Genomic DNA, 17,954 nt, shown 5'->3' with positions numbered 1-17,954 from the left:
ATCCTTGGGCATGTTTTTTATATATATTTTTTTATATATATATATATATATATATATATATATATATATATATATATTTTTTTTTTTATGTTTTATGATATTTTATTGTATTATAACAAATTTGTATACAATATATAACATCCTTTACTATTTGACACCAGAAGGTGGTGGTCAACCTCGCTACAGGTATTTACATACAGAAATATTGATCATCTATGGATGCATATGCATTCTATATGCGTAAAAAATTTGTCTTTATATATATATATTGTGTGTGGTTTTATATATATATATATATATATATGTATATATTGTACTGTATTATTACTCATTTTCAGTTGAGTCCATCTGGCCACCCTATGAGTGTAAGTGCGATCATGCCGTTCCCAATGCAGCATATTGAAAATTGAAATCAATGTAGAAACTAACCAAATTTCCAGCTACAAAGCTCTGAATGCAATTCATGCTGGGGCCAGGTAGATGGCGCAGCATGCATTGCGAGATTCGTCTTGACAGACTATTCTATGTCACTTCCACATGCCTTACAAGAACTGGAAGTGATGTATACAGGAAGTATTCAGAATGACACAGGATATCCACAATAGGACACCAGCGGAAATGGAGACACAAAGACCCCAGACACAGGGATGCTCCGGTAATGATTCTAATAGCAACATAATCCTGTTCTCAGTATCTGCACTGATGGTTTACATTTCAGTCGGTCCCTTCCTTATGACACTCTGGCTCCAATCTATATGAAAGCTGTGGCATATGCAGCTTTGACATGTACTATAACATATTATATAGCAGGGAATTTCGATAGATTTCTTCTACCATACACTAAGTCTGTGGCTGCATTTGGATGGCATTTATGATCGCACAAGGTAATAGGGTCTGATGTTTGTTCCATGTCAGGCAACTCTGCATGGCTGGCTCTTCCATGGTCATATTGTCATGTATTGTGGTAATCATCTTTTATTGATTTCTTTGCATATGCATTGGTTTTATATATATTTATATGCTTATGCTTTTATTGTCATTAGTAATATACTTCTTTACATTTATATTGTTCTTGACCCACCCACAAAGGGTGGAGCTTTGGGACTTGATCATGTGACCTTTTGGAATATACAAAAGCCCTATCACTCATTCCCCCAACTATCTTTGATGAAGGGGGGAACACCTCGAAACGCGTAAGCGGTTTTTTGGAGGTCTACATCCTTCCACGGCCTGCGGCAGCTGAGGATGCCCAGTGGAGACCCCTGGTGGTCCCTCATTGCTTATTCCCCGTGTTTCATAATCGTTTTGTGAGTATAATGTGTATACATGTTTATTACAATAAATTGTTTTAAAGATAATGCGCTAGGCTGGTGCACCCTCTGTCCATTTCTCTTTTCCAGTATCTTCTTTGGGTTACCAGGACCCGTTGAGAGTGGTAGCACAGCCTGAATTTACTACAATTTGACCTGAATCGCATTTTCCGGATACCAGCCGCAAGGCCACCCCTTAAGCGCAGGAGTCATTTGCTCTTTGTAGTAAAGAAGGACTAGTGTGTGCAGAGAGGATAACAGTGAAATGTTGTAGACAGAAGTTTCTAGGTTGAGGCAGGACAGGGGTGAGATTTTGTCATAGAGGTTGAGAAGAGAAGGGTTGAGATAGCAAAGTTTCTCTTACGTCCTCCGACAGTCGCCGCCTCTTCATATTCGTCACATATGGGGTATTAGACTTTGCTCCGAAGGAGTAGCTAGGCAACAGAATATGTTAACATTAAAGCTTTTAACATATCCCACCCTCAAGGGGTGGTCCCCTCAGTCAATACCCTCCTACTTCCTGCAACCATATCTCAGTTTTAATGTCTAGCTTGTCAGGAGTGGCTGGCTCTCTCTGTGCTGGGACTTTTTGTCCCAGACTCTTTCTTCTTTTTGATATTTTGTTTGAGTTTTCTCTCTATCTTTACTTAGCTGTTATTTTTGTCAGCATTAGTTAGTTCTTCGGACGAAGAGGATCATGCGGACTGGGTCTCGGACTGATCCCCCTGGTCGCAGGTCGTGGGTCAGTGGCTTCCCAGTCTGCCATCGAGCGTTCAGCCAGGTAACGCTCCTGGCACGGTGAACGACCCATCCCTGTTCGGTGCAGGGATGATTGGTGAGGTGGCTACCTCACCGGACGCTGTGCGGTTTCTGAACCGCCATTGTGTGCGTCTTGAATTGCGACTCTCCCTGCCTCATGTGCAGCGGCTTGTTCGCCTGTGCGGGTTCCCCACGCCATGTGAGGTAAGTGTATCTATGTGGGGACCTGTCTGTCTGGGGGGGGTCTCAGTCTGGGACTGTGTAACCTGCCTTTAATCACACTGCTTGTCTCCCTATCTCTCGGCTGCATGCTGTGGGCTGCAAGGGGGGGGGAGCTGTATGACACTGAGTATGTCAGGCTGGGCAGTGTGAGGAGCTGTGTGCTGTGGGGCATGTTTTTAATGGCATGTTGGGGCATATACAGCGATCGCTGCGGCGATCTAACATGTATCCATATAATGGGATAATATTGTGTGTGATTTTATGCACTGTGGAGCGGCGATTTCGGCGCCAAACGACGCCATTTTACCGGCGCCCGCTCCGGCCGCATGGTTTACATGCACGGCGGCCATTTTCTTGTAGCCTCCATAGGCTTACATAGAGCGCCCTGGCAGCATCACTTCCTCTCTCCTGGAAGCACCGATCGAGGCAGCAGCAGCAGCGGAGTCTCCTCAGGTTTTATCCTTCTATTCCTGTGTTCCATTGCCTGTATTCAGTCTGTATATTCCCTGTGGGGGTCTCATTGTGCCTGAGTGTGGTGCGGTGGGCTGCGCTTGCCGCGCTTGCTGTAAGGGGGCAGTTAACCCTTGGTTGTCTGGCATACAGGGGCAATGGCTTCTCAGGAGGGCAAGTTTCCCACAGTATTGGTGGAAAGCCAGGGGACCGCTGTTTCCCCCCCAGGGGGGGATTTAGCCACTATTGTGGCTGGCCTTGCTGCACAGGTGCAAATGCTGGTGGCTGCTCAATCTACTAAACGGCCCAGAGTTGCTCTGTCCTCTGATTCTGAGGGTGAAGGTGATGGGGCTGTTCTGGCGGGGACCCCCCTATCGGGGTCCCGCTCCTCTCTTTATCTAGTGGGGTCTGAGGTAGAGGCTGAAGTTGAGGGGGTTGATAATTCTCCCCCTGGCTCGCCTGAAGAGCTTGCAATCATGGATGAGTTGATTGCTTCCATTAAGCAGACGCTACGTTTGCAGGACGAGGTGTGTCCCCCAGCTGCCTTGGCGACTTATGGGACGCAGAGAAAACGCAGGACGCCGCAGGTTTTTCCCTGCAATGCTGATTTTCAGCGCGCTGTTAAGGACCAATGGCGCGATTTGCGCAAGCCTTTTGCGGTACCAAGTAAATTTAAGCTGCGTTATCCTTTCTCGCCTGCCACTGATGAACGGTGGTGTGTGCCTCCGCCAGTGGATCGTGCTATTGCGGTTTTGAACAAAGCCACTGCGATCCCTGCAGAGGGATCCCCTGTTTTCCGTGATGCCACGGATAGGAGACTGGAGTCTCTTGCCCGTCATACTTATTCTGTTACGGGTTCTATGCTTAAGGCTCTGTTTGCTTCTCTCATGGCGGCCCAGGCGATCGCAAGTTGGACGCAGATGCTTAGGCGCGTCCTAGTGGCCGATTCGGCCTCGGCGGCGACCCTGGATATGGTGGATCAGATCCACCAGGGTGTCATGTATCTGTGTGATGCGGACCTGGACCTGATTCCGTTGGCCGCGCGTGTGCACAGCGTGGCGGTGTTGTCTCGCCGCCTGGTTTGGTTGAAATGTTGGTCGGTGGACCAATCTTCACGTAAAACCTTAGCCAATCTGCCTTATGATGGGTCTCGCCTTTTTGGGGAGTCCCTGGATGTGTTGATTAAGGGGATTACCGGGGGTAAGAGCACTCTCTTGCCCCATTTCCCCAAGGCTAAGGGGGCTTCTGGGAAGAAGCATGCTCATTTTCGGCCCCCTCAGGGGTCCTTTCGTGCCTTTCGGCCGCACTACAAGGGCAAACCGTTCAAGGGCCAAGGCTCTCAGAAGAAGCCCTGGTCTGGGAAACAGAAGTCCGGTCAATCCGGACCTGCGGCCCATAACAGTTCGGCCTGAAGGGGCGCCCTCACCCAGTTTTGGGGTGGGGGGACGCTTGCTCGGTTTTCTTCAGCCCTGGTTGGCCCGTGTGAGGGACAGATGGGTTCTGGAAATCGTTCGATCTGGTTACAAGATCGAGTTTCTCTCTCGGCCGGAGAGCAGATTTTTTCCCTCAAATCTTCAACTGTCTCCAGAGCGCCTGCGGGATCTGCACCTGGCGGTGCGGGACCTGAGGGCTCAGGGAGTGGTGGTTCCGGTGCCTCATCGGGACAGATTTCGGGGGTTTTATTCCAATCTGTTCACCGTGCCCAGGAAGGAGGGCAAGGTTCGTCCGATTCTGGACTTGAAAGCTCTGAACCGCTCTGTGCGAGTTCGCAAGTTCCGCATGGAATCCCTGCGCTCGGTGGTGGCTGCCCTGGTTCCGGGGGAATTCATGGCCTCCATCGATTTGAAGGATGCGTACCTTCACATCCCCATATTCGAGGGTCATCAGAAGTACCTTCGATTTGCCATTGCGGAGGATCACTACCAGTTTGTGGCGTTGCCCTTTGGGCTCGCCTCGGCTCCGCGGGTCTTCACCAAGGTGCTTGCACCGGTTCTGGCATTATTGAGAGCCCAGGGCATTTCTGTCCTGGGGTATCTGGACGACATTCTGGTTCGGTCTGCGACCAGACAGGGTCTGGAGAAGGACCTGTCTGTCACAATGCAAACTCTGCAGGAGTTCGGTTGGACGATAAATGTTCCAAAGTCGACACTGAGTCCGTCGGTTCGTCTCCCCTATCTGGGAATGATACTGGACTCGGTGCAGGCGAAGGTCTTCCTGCCGGAAGACAAACTCAGGACTCTTCAGGAGGAAGTCAGGTCCCTCAGGGACGTTCCACACTCGTCTCTGCGGACGGGTATGAGATGTCTGGGATTGATGGTCTCGGCCTTCGAGGCGATTCCTTTCGCGCAGTTTCACACGCGGGGTCTCCAAGCGGAGATCCTGTCCAGGTGGGACGGGCGACCTCAATCTCTGGATCTTCAGATCTCGTTGAGTCATCGCACCAGGGAAAACCTTCTGTGGTGGCTCCAGTCCCCGTTGGTGTCCGGGGGCAAGTCGTTTCGTCCGATCTCGTGGACGATAATCACCACGGATGCCAGCCTGTCGGGCTGGGGTGGTGTTCTGGGCGTTCTGTCCGCCCAGGGGACCTGGTCGGAGGGGGAGTCTTCCCTTCCGATCAACATTCTGGAATTGCGTGCGATAAGGCTCTGTCTTCATCGCTGGACGGACCGGCTGCAGGGCTGCCCGGTTCGGGTGCAGACGGACAATGCCACGGCGGTGGCCTACATCAACCACCAAGGGGGCACCAGGAGTGCCCGAGCGGCTCGAGAAGTGGCCGACATTCTGTCTTGGGCCGAGACTCATGTCCCGGCGATAACGGCGGTTCACATTCCGGGAGTGGAGAACTGGCAGGCGGACTATCTGAGTCGCCAGACCCTGGATCAGGGGGAATGGTCTCTCCACCCGGCTGTCTTCCAGATGTTGTGCGCGAAGTGGGGTCTTCCAGATGTGGACCTGTTCGCGTCTCGCCTCAACTACAAGGTGAAGAGGTTCGTGGCAAGGACGCGCGACCCTCGGGCAGACGCGTCGGACGCTTTAGTGGCCCCGTGGCATCAGTACAGGCTGATGTACGCGTTTCCACCGATTCAGTTGCTGTCCAGGTTCCTTCGCAGGTTGCACTCGGAACGCAGCACGGTGATTCTTGTGGCACCGGACTGGCCTCGCCGGTCCTGGTACGCAGACCTCGTGAATCTGGCGGTCGACGCTCCTTGGCGTCTGCCTCTTGGAGACGATCTACTGTCTCAAGGACCGATTTACCATCCTGCTTTACAGTCGCTGGCTTTGACGGCCTGGCTGTTGAGACCGAGGTCCTGAAGGAGAAGGGTCTCTCTCCAGAGGTCGTTCATACTTTGATCAATGCGAGGAAGTCTTCCTCGGGGAAGGTTTATTACCGTACTTGGAAGGCCTATTTTGCCTGGTGTGAGTCCAGGGGGTTTTCACCCCGCACGTACTCGGTTTCCCGTGTGCTGTCTTTCCTTCAGACGGGTGTCGATCAGCGTTTGGCGCTGGCTACGATTAAGGGTCAGGTGTCTGCGCTGGCCGTTCTGTTTCAACGTCCCGTGGCTTCCAACTCCTTGGTTGGCACTTTTATTCAGGGTGTGCGGCATCTGGTTCCTCCTAGGAGGGATCCTTTGCCCCCTTGGGACTTGAATCTAGTTCTATCTGTGTTACAACGTGCTCCTTTTGAACAGATCAGGGAGATCTCGTTGTCTATGTTGTCCAAAAAGGTCGCCTTTTTGGTGGCGATCACTTCGGCTCGCAGAGTGTCGGAACTGGCGGCTTTGTCCTGCAGGTCTCCGTACCTGGTTGTTCATTTGGATAAGGTGGTCTTGCGACCTAATCCTTCTTTTCTACCGAAACGAGTTTCGGAATTCCATCTTAACGAGGATATTGTTTTGCCTTCGTTGTGCACGAAGCCTAAACATCCGAAGGAGGTGAGATTGCACTCTCTGGATGTTGTTCGGGCGATAAGGGTTTACCTTAAATCGACTGAGTCTTTTCGTAAGACTGACTCCTTGTTTGTTCTTCCAGAGGGTCCTCGGAAGGGCATGGCGGCTTCCGCCTCTACCATTGCCAAATGGATCAGGCAGACCATTGAACAGGCCTATGCCTTGCAGGGGAAGGTTCCCCCTGTGCCTGTGAAGGCGCACTCTACTAGATCACTGAGTACGTCTTGGGCCTGCCGTCATGGGGCTTCTGTAGCCCAGGTGTGTAAGGCGGCGACTTGGTCGACCGTACACACTTTCACAAAATTCTACAAAGTAGATGTTCAGGCATCGGCGGATGCTTCCTTTGGCCGCAAGGTTCTTAGTGCGGCTGTTCCATAGGGTCCCTTGTTGGGGACTCCTGGCTGTTGGGATAGTTTTTTGTATCCCCTGGTTTTTTTGTCTTTTCCTGGGTTGTTGCTCCTGTTGAGCACTTGTTTTTGCTGTTGCCCAGCTGGTTTCCTTCCTTTGGTAAGGTTCCTTTCTTTGATGTGGAGACTGCGTTGCCTTTCGGCGCGGATGCGTTTCCCACCCCTCATGTTTGCACTGCTTTGGGACGTCCCCATATGTGACGAATATGAAGAGGCGGCGACTGTCGGAGGACGTAAGAGAAAACGGAATTTTTGTAAAATCTTACCTGTAAAATTCCTTTCTCTGAGTCCTCCGACAGTCGCCGCCCCCGCCCCTCTTTTGGGGTTTGAATGTATACTCTACTGCTATTCCACTAAAACTGAGATATGGTTGCAGGAAGTAGGAGGGTATTGACTGAGGGGACCACCCCTTGAGGGTGGGATATGTTAAAGCTTTATTGTTAACATATTCTGTTGCCTAGCTACTCCTTCGGAGCAAAGTCTAATACCCCATATGTGACGAATATGAAGAGGCGGCGACTGTCGGAGGACTCAGAGAAAGGAATTTTACAGGTAAGATTTTACAAAAATTCCGTTTTTCTACTGCTAACTCTTAGGCGGTTAGCGGGAGAGGGAAAGAGTGAAACGAATGTAGTGATCAGAGATGTAACATGGAGTGCATAGGTGGGAGAAAAACAGGTCAAGGGTGTTGTCATCAGAGTGAGTAGGGGCCTGTACCAATGCTTCAATTCAAGGGAGGAGGTTAGACATTTGGAAGTAGCAGGAGTGTTAATATTGACAGGGATGTTGAAGGCCCTAAGAATGATTGTGGAATACCCCTGATTGGCTAGCGAAAATCTTCCCTACTCTCCCTGATCTATGTTGGAGGAACTGTGGCCACCGGGGTACACTTGCACATATCCTCTGGGACTGCCCTTCTTTAACTAGTTATTGGAACCGAGTGTTCAGATGCATAGCTGAGTGTACAGGCATATTGCACCCCCCTAAAAAGGAACTAGCCCTACTGAATCTAGGGTTGGATGAGTACTCGGTTTGCTACAGACAAATGATCCTGCACATTCTTTTGGCCTCCAGGGTGCTGATCTTGCGCCGCTGGCGGTCCCTTGACATACCCAATTTCTCGGAGGTGGTCAAAATTGTAAATGATAACTATGTCATGGAGAGATCGCTGGCATTCAACTCCTTATCCTACCCGAAATTCCAGAATGCCTGGTTACATTGGCATCATTCCTCCTGATAATGTCTGTATTGGGGGAGATGGGGGGCGCTCTCGTGGCGATTATGTTCCCACTGGGAGCTGCAGGGGCGCTGCCTCTCTCTCCTCTCATCTGTCTCTCTCTCTCTCTCTCTCTCTCTCCTTCTGCCTCCTGCTGTACCGTAGGGAGTGCATCTACCGCCTTCTGTATCTCTGACCTTATCCTCCATGACCACAGCGAGTGCTGCCGTTTAGAGTTGTTTGACTCTGTTGATTACTGTATATATGTTTCATGAATATTGTTGATTCTACCATGGTCGGAACATTCCTCTTCCTTTCCCTCTCCCTCCGGTCCTTCCCTCTCTCTTCCCCCCCTTCCCCCTTTCTTTTCTCTTCTTGCTATTTGCAAAAATGTATTTGTTGCAATGTTTCATCTGTATACATATTGCCTCATGTGTGCCTTTTCATGTATGTTGTTTTATTCTAATAAAAAATATTATTAAAAAAAAAAAGAATGATTGTGGAGATAAGGTGAAAGTGATGACTTGTCGCACCTTAGTGAGGTCTCCTAAGAGCAGCCCCATGGTTTATTTGCTTGTCTCCTCAATGCAAAAATCAGGCCGACTGAAGACTTCCAGTCACATGGCTTCCTCTTCCGAGAGCAATATTGTATACCTGTACTTTTAACAAGTGATGTGCTTCCCAGGTCATCTTCAGCATTGCTATCATCTTATCTCTACATATTGCAAAACCCTCTGAGATTTTGAAAAGTGCATCACTCATTGCACCATTTGTAGGGTAATGGCATATCTGACCTTCTATGATGTATGTATTCTGCGTTCCTTGCCTTCCAGTAGCCAACCCCATACATATATGTGCCCAAACTCTGTATTGTAAGAGGAAGTAACTATAGTCAAACAGGAAAAAATATTCTGTTCTACAGAATCTCTGCCTTATTTCTCTAAAATTCGAATTAACGTACAGTCTTATTACGAAAATAAAATACATAAAATTGTTCAGCATGTAATATATATATATTTTTAGAATTATAGAATTATAGAATTACTGAATTTAATTGTCTCTAATCATTGGATTCCTTCATCAAGACAAAATAGAAGCAACATTATTGACACAAATATAAAGAGATGTAGTCTATTTTTACAGCTGTTGTAATACGCCAAAACACCCTTGTCACTGCTGTATGGCTCCTTCACCCACTATTCTCTTCTCATGAATATAAGGAAACACAGGTTGCCATGGAAACATTTGCTTTTATGGTACTTATGGTGAATAGGCTACACTTCACGCCTGCCTCTCTCATCTAAACAGAATCCTACTTGTAGCCGAGCCTTGCCCATCTGCTGTAGCCCTGCAATGGAAAATATGAACACGGTCATTGTACTGTACTATGCCACCTTATACAACTGTACATGCAATATTATGTGATGTCAACTTTTATAGTATTTTCTGTTGCCATGTGTTCCAGATTATTGTTTCTAAATGTAACAGAAGGATTATATGCACGTTTGTTTGGTCCTACAGGTTAAATAAAGTATTTTATGGTTTACTTCTAGATAAAACTGGGTTAAATACACCTGATGCTTTTTTAATTAAAAAGAAAAAAAAATGGGATTTTTGACTTTCCATATAATCCATTTCTCTGATGATCAATGACGGACACAGCTATGGGCAGTCCCAGGGGGTATACTCCCTCTCTCTGCTATAGATACTCCGTTTTGTTACAAGCAGTGTCAGAAGAATTACAACTCCACAGAGGGGTGAGTGCTGTGTCCATCAATGAACATCAGAGAAATGAATTTTACGGTAAGTCAAAAATCCCATTTTCTCTTTCGTTCATTGACGGTCACAGCTCCTGATCTTCTTAACCCAAAGCAGTGTTAAACATGAGGGGTGGGAACAGCGAAAAAGAAATTCCCAAGGCTAACTATAGCCAACTAGGTAAACAGGAGCTCAACCAAAACAACTGAAGCGCACCTGAAAAAAACAATACACCCTCAAAGAGGACCAGGTCCTCTAAACAGCAAGCAAAAAATTGGGGGAGCAAACCCTGAACATGTATATCTAAAGCCGGTGCAGCTATGGACCAAGCAACATGTATATTAAAAAAGAATAGCGCAACCATGCAAAAGAAATGACTATTAAATATGGAGACAATCCATAAATAAAAATGGGGGTTTAGTCCCACCATATGGCCATATCGTGCTCAAGCCCACCACTGCGTCAAAGTACCCCATTATCAGTGGGTCCTACACTATCCATAAAAAAGGGGTGAATCCAGCCTCTCTTACCCTTGGAGACAACACTCCTTGCTGGGAAGGTGTGCTAATGCACTGCAGGGGACTCCTCCTATATCTACTTGATAGAGGACACCAATAGAGTACAGGTGTGTGTGGGGGATGGGATGCTCAACCCCATAAGTCTGGTCAGACCGAATACATAATAAACAAGCAAAAAATTGGGGGAGCAGACCCTGAACATGTATATCTAAAGCCGGTGCAGCTATGGACCAAGCAACATGTATATTAAAAAAGAATAGCGCAACCATGCAAAAGAAATGACTATTAAATATGGAGACAATCCATAAATAAAAATGCGGCCGCCACGGACTTCATAACATTGAAGTCTATGGCGGTCGCCTCCTGGTCGCCCCAAAGAAGCTCCAGACCCTTTTTCTAAGTCGGAGCGACTTGTGTCGCTCCTATTAGAAGGGGTCCGCAGCTTCCCTATGGGAGGCGACCTGTGAGGCGACCAGGTCACCTCACAGGTCGCCTTAGTGTGAACGGGGGCTCAGAGTATCAGGAGCTAGCAAAATGTAAACCTGATGTTTACTGTTATTATTACTGATATATATAAATCAACAAATGTATCATTGTATGTTGGCCACTCTTTTGTTCCATTTTCTTTTTTCTCCCTGCTCCGCGGTCGCAGAATCTCTGTACCTAAAACCTTCAAAAAATAATTATTGAAAAAAAAAAAAAATATATATATATATATATATATATATATCAGGAGCTGTGTCCGTCAATGAATGAAAGAGAAATTGAAAATTAATTTAAATGCAAGTTAATACTAAGTTTTATTATTCAAAAGGGCACTTTTACCAAAAGAAGGTTTTCACTTAAAAAAAAACTTTAAGGTTTCTTCATGTTCAAGGCTAAATTTCTGGAAAAAAGGGGAAAAAAAAAGTTACCTTTTTGTAAGGCAATGGCATGTTTACATTTTCCCAGAGGGTCACTGCTTAATATTTATATGGCTTCGTAATCATGATTTTTTAAATTTTGAATCAATTTTTTTTTTTTTGCGTTCCTATTTATATAAAAAAAAAAGCTTTTAAAATACATAGTCAATATAACAAGGTGTAAAGTTATGTACATTTTTACCTCCTTTGGACAAAGTTGTCCTGAATCTCTCTAGCAGTTATGTTTATTCTTTTAGTTTGTTGGTTGGCAAAATATACAGGATACTGTGGAATAAAACCGATGAATGCATGCATTTCCTTTAAAGGCATATGTAATTTATTTTTTGGTTCCACTTCACATTTGTGTTTGTAACTTTAATATTTTTGCTTCAAGCTATAAAACCTAAATCAATCAATGGAATCCTATGAAATATTTTAGGTGGTGATCTTTAAAGGACAACTATAGTTAAGTGATATGTTTATTAACCCTGTGGGGTTGATTTCAGTATGTACCTTATACCCCAGCTAGTGCATGACGATACCACATTGTTACAGTAACAAGAACCACCAAGGGAAAACAGGGGAGCAGGGACTTTAGGTTGCCAAAAATACAGTGACATTTCTGTCATGTTACAACCAAAAATGTAAATGTATTTTATTTTGATTTTATGTGGTATACCGATACAAAGTGGCACATAATTGTTAAGTGGAAGGAAAATGATAACTGACAGGCTGGGCAAGGAGAGCATGGCACAACTGCAAACCTACCAGAGAAGCAGCCAAGAGGCCCATGGTAACTCTGGAGGAGCCGCAGAAATCCACGGCTCAGGTGGGAGAATCTGTCCACAGGACAACTGTTAGTCGTGCACTCCACAAATCTGCTTTCATGGAAGAGTGGCAAGAATTAAGTCATTGTTGAAAGAAAGCCATAAGAAGTCCCGTTTGCAATTTGCGAGAAGCCATGTGGGGAACAGCAAACATGTGGAAGAAGGTTCTCTGGTCAGATGAGACTAAAATTAAACTTTTTTGCCTAAATGTGTGGTGGAAACCTAACACTGCACTTCACCCTGAATACACCATCCCCACGTGAAACCTGGTAGTGGCAGCATCATGTTGTAGGGATGCTTTTCTTCAGCAGGGACAGGGAAGCTGGTCAAGATGGGAAGATGGATGGAGCCAAATGCAGGGCAATCTTAGAAGAAAACCTGTTAGAGTCTGCAAAAGACTTGAGACTGGGGCGGAGGTTCACCTTCCAGCAGGACAATGACCCTAAATATACAGCCAGAGCTACAATGGAATGGCTTAGATCAAAGTATATTCATATGTTAGAATGGCCCAGTCAAAGTCCAGACCTAAATCCAATTGAGAATCTGTTGCAAATCTTGAAAATTGTTGTTCATAGACACACTCCATCCAATTTGACAAAGATTTAGCTATTTTGCGATGAAGAATGGGCAAAAATTTCACTCTGCAGATGTGCAAAGCTGGTAGAGAAATCCCCAAAAAGGCTTGCAGCTGTAATTGCAGCCAAAGGTGGTTCTATAAAGTATTGACTCGGAGGGCTGAATACAAATGCACGTCCACTCTTTTCACATATTTATTTGTAAAAAAAATTAAAAAGCATTTATCATTTTTCTTCCACTTCATAATTATGTGCCACTTTATGTTGGTCTATCACAGTGATGGTGAACCTTGACACCCCAGATGTTTTGGAACTACATTTACCATGATACTTATGCACTCTGCAGGGTAGTTGAGCTTTATGGGAAATGTAGTTCCAAAACATCTGGGGTGCCAAGGTTCGCCATCACTGGTCTATCACCTAAAATCCCAATAAAATACATTTACATTTTTGGTTGTAACATGACAATTTCAAGGGGTTTGAATACTTTTTAAAGGCACTGTAAAGTAAATAAACAAATTGTATAAATAAAAAAAGAACCATTATTTATTAAAGCAATAAAAAGCCATAAAGGTGTTACAAACATAGACGTTTCATAAAAACATAAAGAAATTGTACCATGTGCTAGATAACATAGACCCGCGAATTGTTTAGGTATGTAACCATGCATGAGAAATTCCTGACGTTTTTTAACTTCTAAGTCTTCCTCAGGGGGGGGTTTTGTTGGTTTTCAAAGATAATTTCTGCAATAAATACATATATCAATATCTCTTATATCAGAATAGTAGAGACTCAGTGAATGATCATTCACAAAAACACGGAAGTACACACTTTTATGTATTTCACGTACATAAAGTATGTCCACGAGTCCACGTAAAGCACAAGGGATAAAGAGGGTCCTTCAGGGAGTATAGTGAATCTGTTAAAAATTAAATAAAGCAAAGTTTTTTGGGCATGGGTGAAATTCTACCAGTTAACCATCTCAGCCCCGGAAGGTTCTACCCCCTTAATGACCAGGCAGTTTTTTGCAATCCGGCACTGCAATACTTTAATTGACAATTTTGCGGTCGTGCGACACTGTACCCAAATAAAATGTGTCCTCCCCCCCCCCCCCCCCACAAATATAGCTTTCTTTTTGTGGTATTTGATCACCTCTGTGGTTTTTACTTTTTTTACGCTATAAACAAAACCAGTGATAATTTTGAAGACATTTTTTACTTTCTGCTGTTAAAGCCAATAAAAAACATTTAGAAAATAAAATGTTTCATCAATTTAGGCCAATATGTGTTCTGCTACATATTTTTGGTAAAAAAAAAATCCCAATAAGTGTACATTGATTGGTTTCCGCAAACGTTATAGCGTCTACAAACAATGCAATATTTTAATGGAATTTATATTTATTCATTACTAGTAATGGCGGCGATTAGCGATTTTTAATGGGACTGCGACATTGTGGCAGACAAATCAGAAATCTCACTGATACTTTTTGGGGACCAGTGACATTTATTACAGTGAGCAGTGCTAAAAAAAAAAAATGCACAGTCAGGTAAGGGGTTAACATCAGGGATGAACAAAGGGTTAAGTTTGTCCCTAGGGGGTGCCTATTAACTTGGGGGGGGGGGGGGAGTTACACTGATTGAGGGAGTACAGAGATCCTGATTCCTTAGCAGGAACACAAGATGTCCATTTTGTCCCCTTGCAGAACAGTGATCTGCTTGTTTACATAGGCAGGTCGCCGTTCTGCCTCTCCCGGGGATGATCGCGGTGGGCTGGGTAGACATTGGGTCCGTCTGACCCGCGATTGCGCCTTCGATGGTGCCATCTAGTGGCTATTGAACAAAACGACATACAGGTACGATATACAGCGGCCGGTTGCCAAGTGGTTAAACCCAAACCTACTAAAAAGAATAACAAAAATAAATAAAAAAAATTACCTCAAGTAAAGATAACATGACCCCAAAGTTGGAGGAATTGCCAATATTTATAAAATTTGTTTGTTTACTTTATTATTTGGTACCTGAAAGTCCTTGCTCCCCTGTTTTCCCTTGGTGGTTAGTTTTACACTATAGGGGTTGATTTGCTAAAAATGGAGAGTGCAAAATCTGGTGCAGCTCTGCATAGACACCAATCAGCTTCCAGGTTTTTTTTTTGGTCAAAGTTTAATTAACCACTTGCTGTCTGCTCACTTGAGCACTACTGCGGCAAAGTGGTTCGTTATCGTCTGGTGACGTAGACCTACGTCACCAGATACTCCCCTTTCTCGGCGGCGCGGGCGCGCCGCTGGAGGCTCGCTCCCGCTGTATTCAGTCACAGTGGAAGTCGGGCCAGGGGAGGAGCGGCGGTGATCACCACTGCTCTTCCCCGATCGTCGGGGAATCGAGTGTGGAGATCCGCCTGCTTGTGTAAACACAAGCGGGCGGATCTCCTAAGTGACAGGCAGGGTCAGATTGCAGGGTTCAGCGTAGCTGAACATGCGATCTGTCCTTGTGTCACTCAGTCACCTCCCCCCACACAAGTTAGTAAGCACCAGGCATACATTAACCCCTCCCTCTCCAATAAAATTAACCCCTTCCCCGACAGTGTCATTTTTACAGTAACAGTGCATATATATAGCTCTGATTACTGTAGTAATGTCACTGGTACCCCAAAAAGTGTCAAAAATGTCAGTCAAGGGTCCGATCTGTCCGCCACAATGTTGCAGTTCCGCAAAAAAAATCGCAGATCTCCGCCATTACTCGTTAAAAAAAAAAAAAAAAACACCAAAAATGACAGAAATCATTCCCTTAGTTAGTAAACGCAATAACTTTTGCGCAAACCAATGAAAATACGCTTATTGTGATATTTTTACCAAACATAGGTAGCAGAAAACAAATTGGCCAAAAATTTTAAAAAAATTTTGATTTTTACATTTTTTTGGGGGGAGAATTTCATATAAAAAAATGTGAAAAATCTTATTTTTTCAAAATTTACGGTATTTTTTGTTTATAGCGCAAAAAGTAAAAATCGCACAGGTGATCAAATACCACCAAAAGAAAGCTCTGTTTGTGGGAAAAAAAGGACGTAAATTTTGTTTGGGTACAGCGTCCCACGACCGTGCAATTGTCAGTTAAAGTCGCACAGTGCCGAATCGCAAAAAGTGGCCTGGACGTAAGACAGCAAAATCCTCCGGTGGTAAAGTGGTTAAACAAGCTGAAGTTAGAAGTGAATTGGCTACTGTGCACATCTGCACCAGATTTTGCAACCTCCAGTTTTAGTAAAATAACCCCTATATATACTGTAGTGAAGGGAGAGAACAAATTTTTTTTTTTTTCCCCAAAACGGAGTTGGTATTCAGATTCAACCTGGACTATGTTCTCACAAGAGAAAATAGCTAAATATAATTACAGGATACTTGGCTGTTCTGCTGGAGTTGGGGCAAATGCTTGTCAGATTTGTGACATACAGGATCCTTCCTTCTGGTCCGCAGCCAAGCAGGGGCTGACACTACCATGGCACTGTTAGAACGGAGTATGGTGCACTGTCACAATTATGTTATACAAAAGATTAAAAATGTCCATTTGCCAATTTAAATGTTCGTTGAGCTTGCATTTCCACTCCTTGCCCACATAGTTTGTGCCACAGCCCATGCCATCACATTTCTTAGCAGTCGGAAAGCTTATAGAGTTTTGGGCACCAGTACCTTTTTAGAAAGAAACCAATTGTAAAAATGTTATACTTGTTCTTTGGCTATGCCTACATAAAGGGATTACTTAAGAAATAGAATTTTGACTGTTATAGTGTACTTTAAAGCTTATGTTTTTTTTTCTTCTTCTTAGATTCTATGCCAGAGATTCTGGACTTCTAAAGTTTAAAATCCAGGCTGGCCTTCTTGGACGACCCATCAACCACACAGTGCGCAGGCTTGTGGCTTTTACCTTTCATCCATTCGAACCATTTGCAATTTCTGTACAGAGGACTAATGCAGAATATGTTGTGAACTTTCATATGAGACATATATGTACATAGCAAAAGTACGGACTTTAAGCCTTTATGCCTTAACTCTACTTTTTAATCACTTTTGTTATTAATTAAATGAGACTGTGGAGCTCCAAAACATTGCATTGCCACGATACTCCCAATGTTTCCAAATTTACCACAGTGACCTTCATAAAACATACTCTGGTAACGTGCATAATGTTTATGTAAAGCTTTAGAGGACTAATTCAAAATTTGTCCTTGTAAATAGAAATTGGCCAGCAAATAGAATGCAGCAAAAGGCTGTCATATGTTATCTTTCTTAAAAATCCCTGTCACTTTCATGCACTTTATAGAAGACATCTACTCAGAATAATTTATTTTAGGATGCATGGTAAAAGAACTCAGGGGCAACTTATTCTTACCCGCAGCCTCCATGTGAGCATGCTGCTTTTCATATCTTGTTATTTTAGATTTTCCCCAAAGAAGTCATTGAGGCTGGTACCATATTCTAATATATGGCAGCATTGGCAAAAAAAAAAGGGGTAAGGCTCAATGAGCTGGATCATATATTTAGATCTGTTAAGTTACTGCATTTCACCTTTACTCTTCACCCTAAAAAGGAATTGTTTTCGGTAGAGGTCTTTTTTCACAAATAAGTTCTCATTGTTGTTTATAGTATGTTTGAGGTATGTGCATACATGTGCACTTCTCCTGTACCCTTGGATACTAAATAACGATGTACGTTAGCTTGAATAATGTAACCAAGTCAGAAATCTTGAGTTGGTAGCATGCTTTATTGCCATTGGGGCCCAGGATTTTTTTTTTTTTTGTGGCACTTGCACTACTGGCATACACATTAATAACATTTCCTTTCTGTAATTGAATCCTCAACGGAACACACAATGTTCTTAATGCAGCAGCCATGCAGCCTCTTTTTTTTTTTTTAATAAAAGATTTATATTTAGAACATTTAACGTGTGTGTGTGTGTGTGTGTGTGTGTGTGTGTGTGTGTGTATATGTATGTATGTGTGTATATGTATGTATGTGTGTGTGTATATATATATATATATATATATATATATATATATATATATATATATATGTG

General features: G+C 44.4%; 1 protein-coding gene across 2 annotated transcripts in view; it reads left to right on the top strand.

Annotated features, from left to right (window-relative positions):
- Nucleotides 1–17,013, top strand: part of DET1 (DET1 partner of COP1 E3 ubiquitin ligase) — a 114,372-nt gene extending 97,359 nt beyond the window's left edge. For both annotated transcript variants that reach the window (XM_082256340.1, XM_082256339.1), the window contains exon 5: nucleotides 16,707–17,013. In XM_082256340.1, the coding sequence (XP_082112466.1) occupies nucleotides 16,707–16,896 (190 nt within the window). In that variant the 3' untranslated portion in view covers nucleotides 16,897–17,013. The remainder of the gene's footprint in view (nucleotides 1–16,706) is intronic.
- The last annotated feature ends 941 nt before the right edge of the window (nucleotides 17,014–17,954 follow it).

The sequence above is a fragment of the Pelophylax lessonae genome (genome assembly GCF_965119305.1).
Source record: "Pelophylax lessonae genome assembly, chromosome: 4".
NCBI lineage: Eukaryota > Metazoa > Chordata > Amphibia > Anura > Ranidae > Pelophylax > Pelophylax lessonae.
Note: the sequence above shows the minus strand (reverse complement) of the source record. Positions and strands in the feature narration are given on the sequence as shown.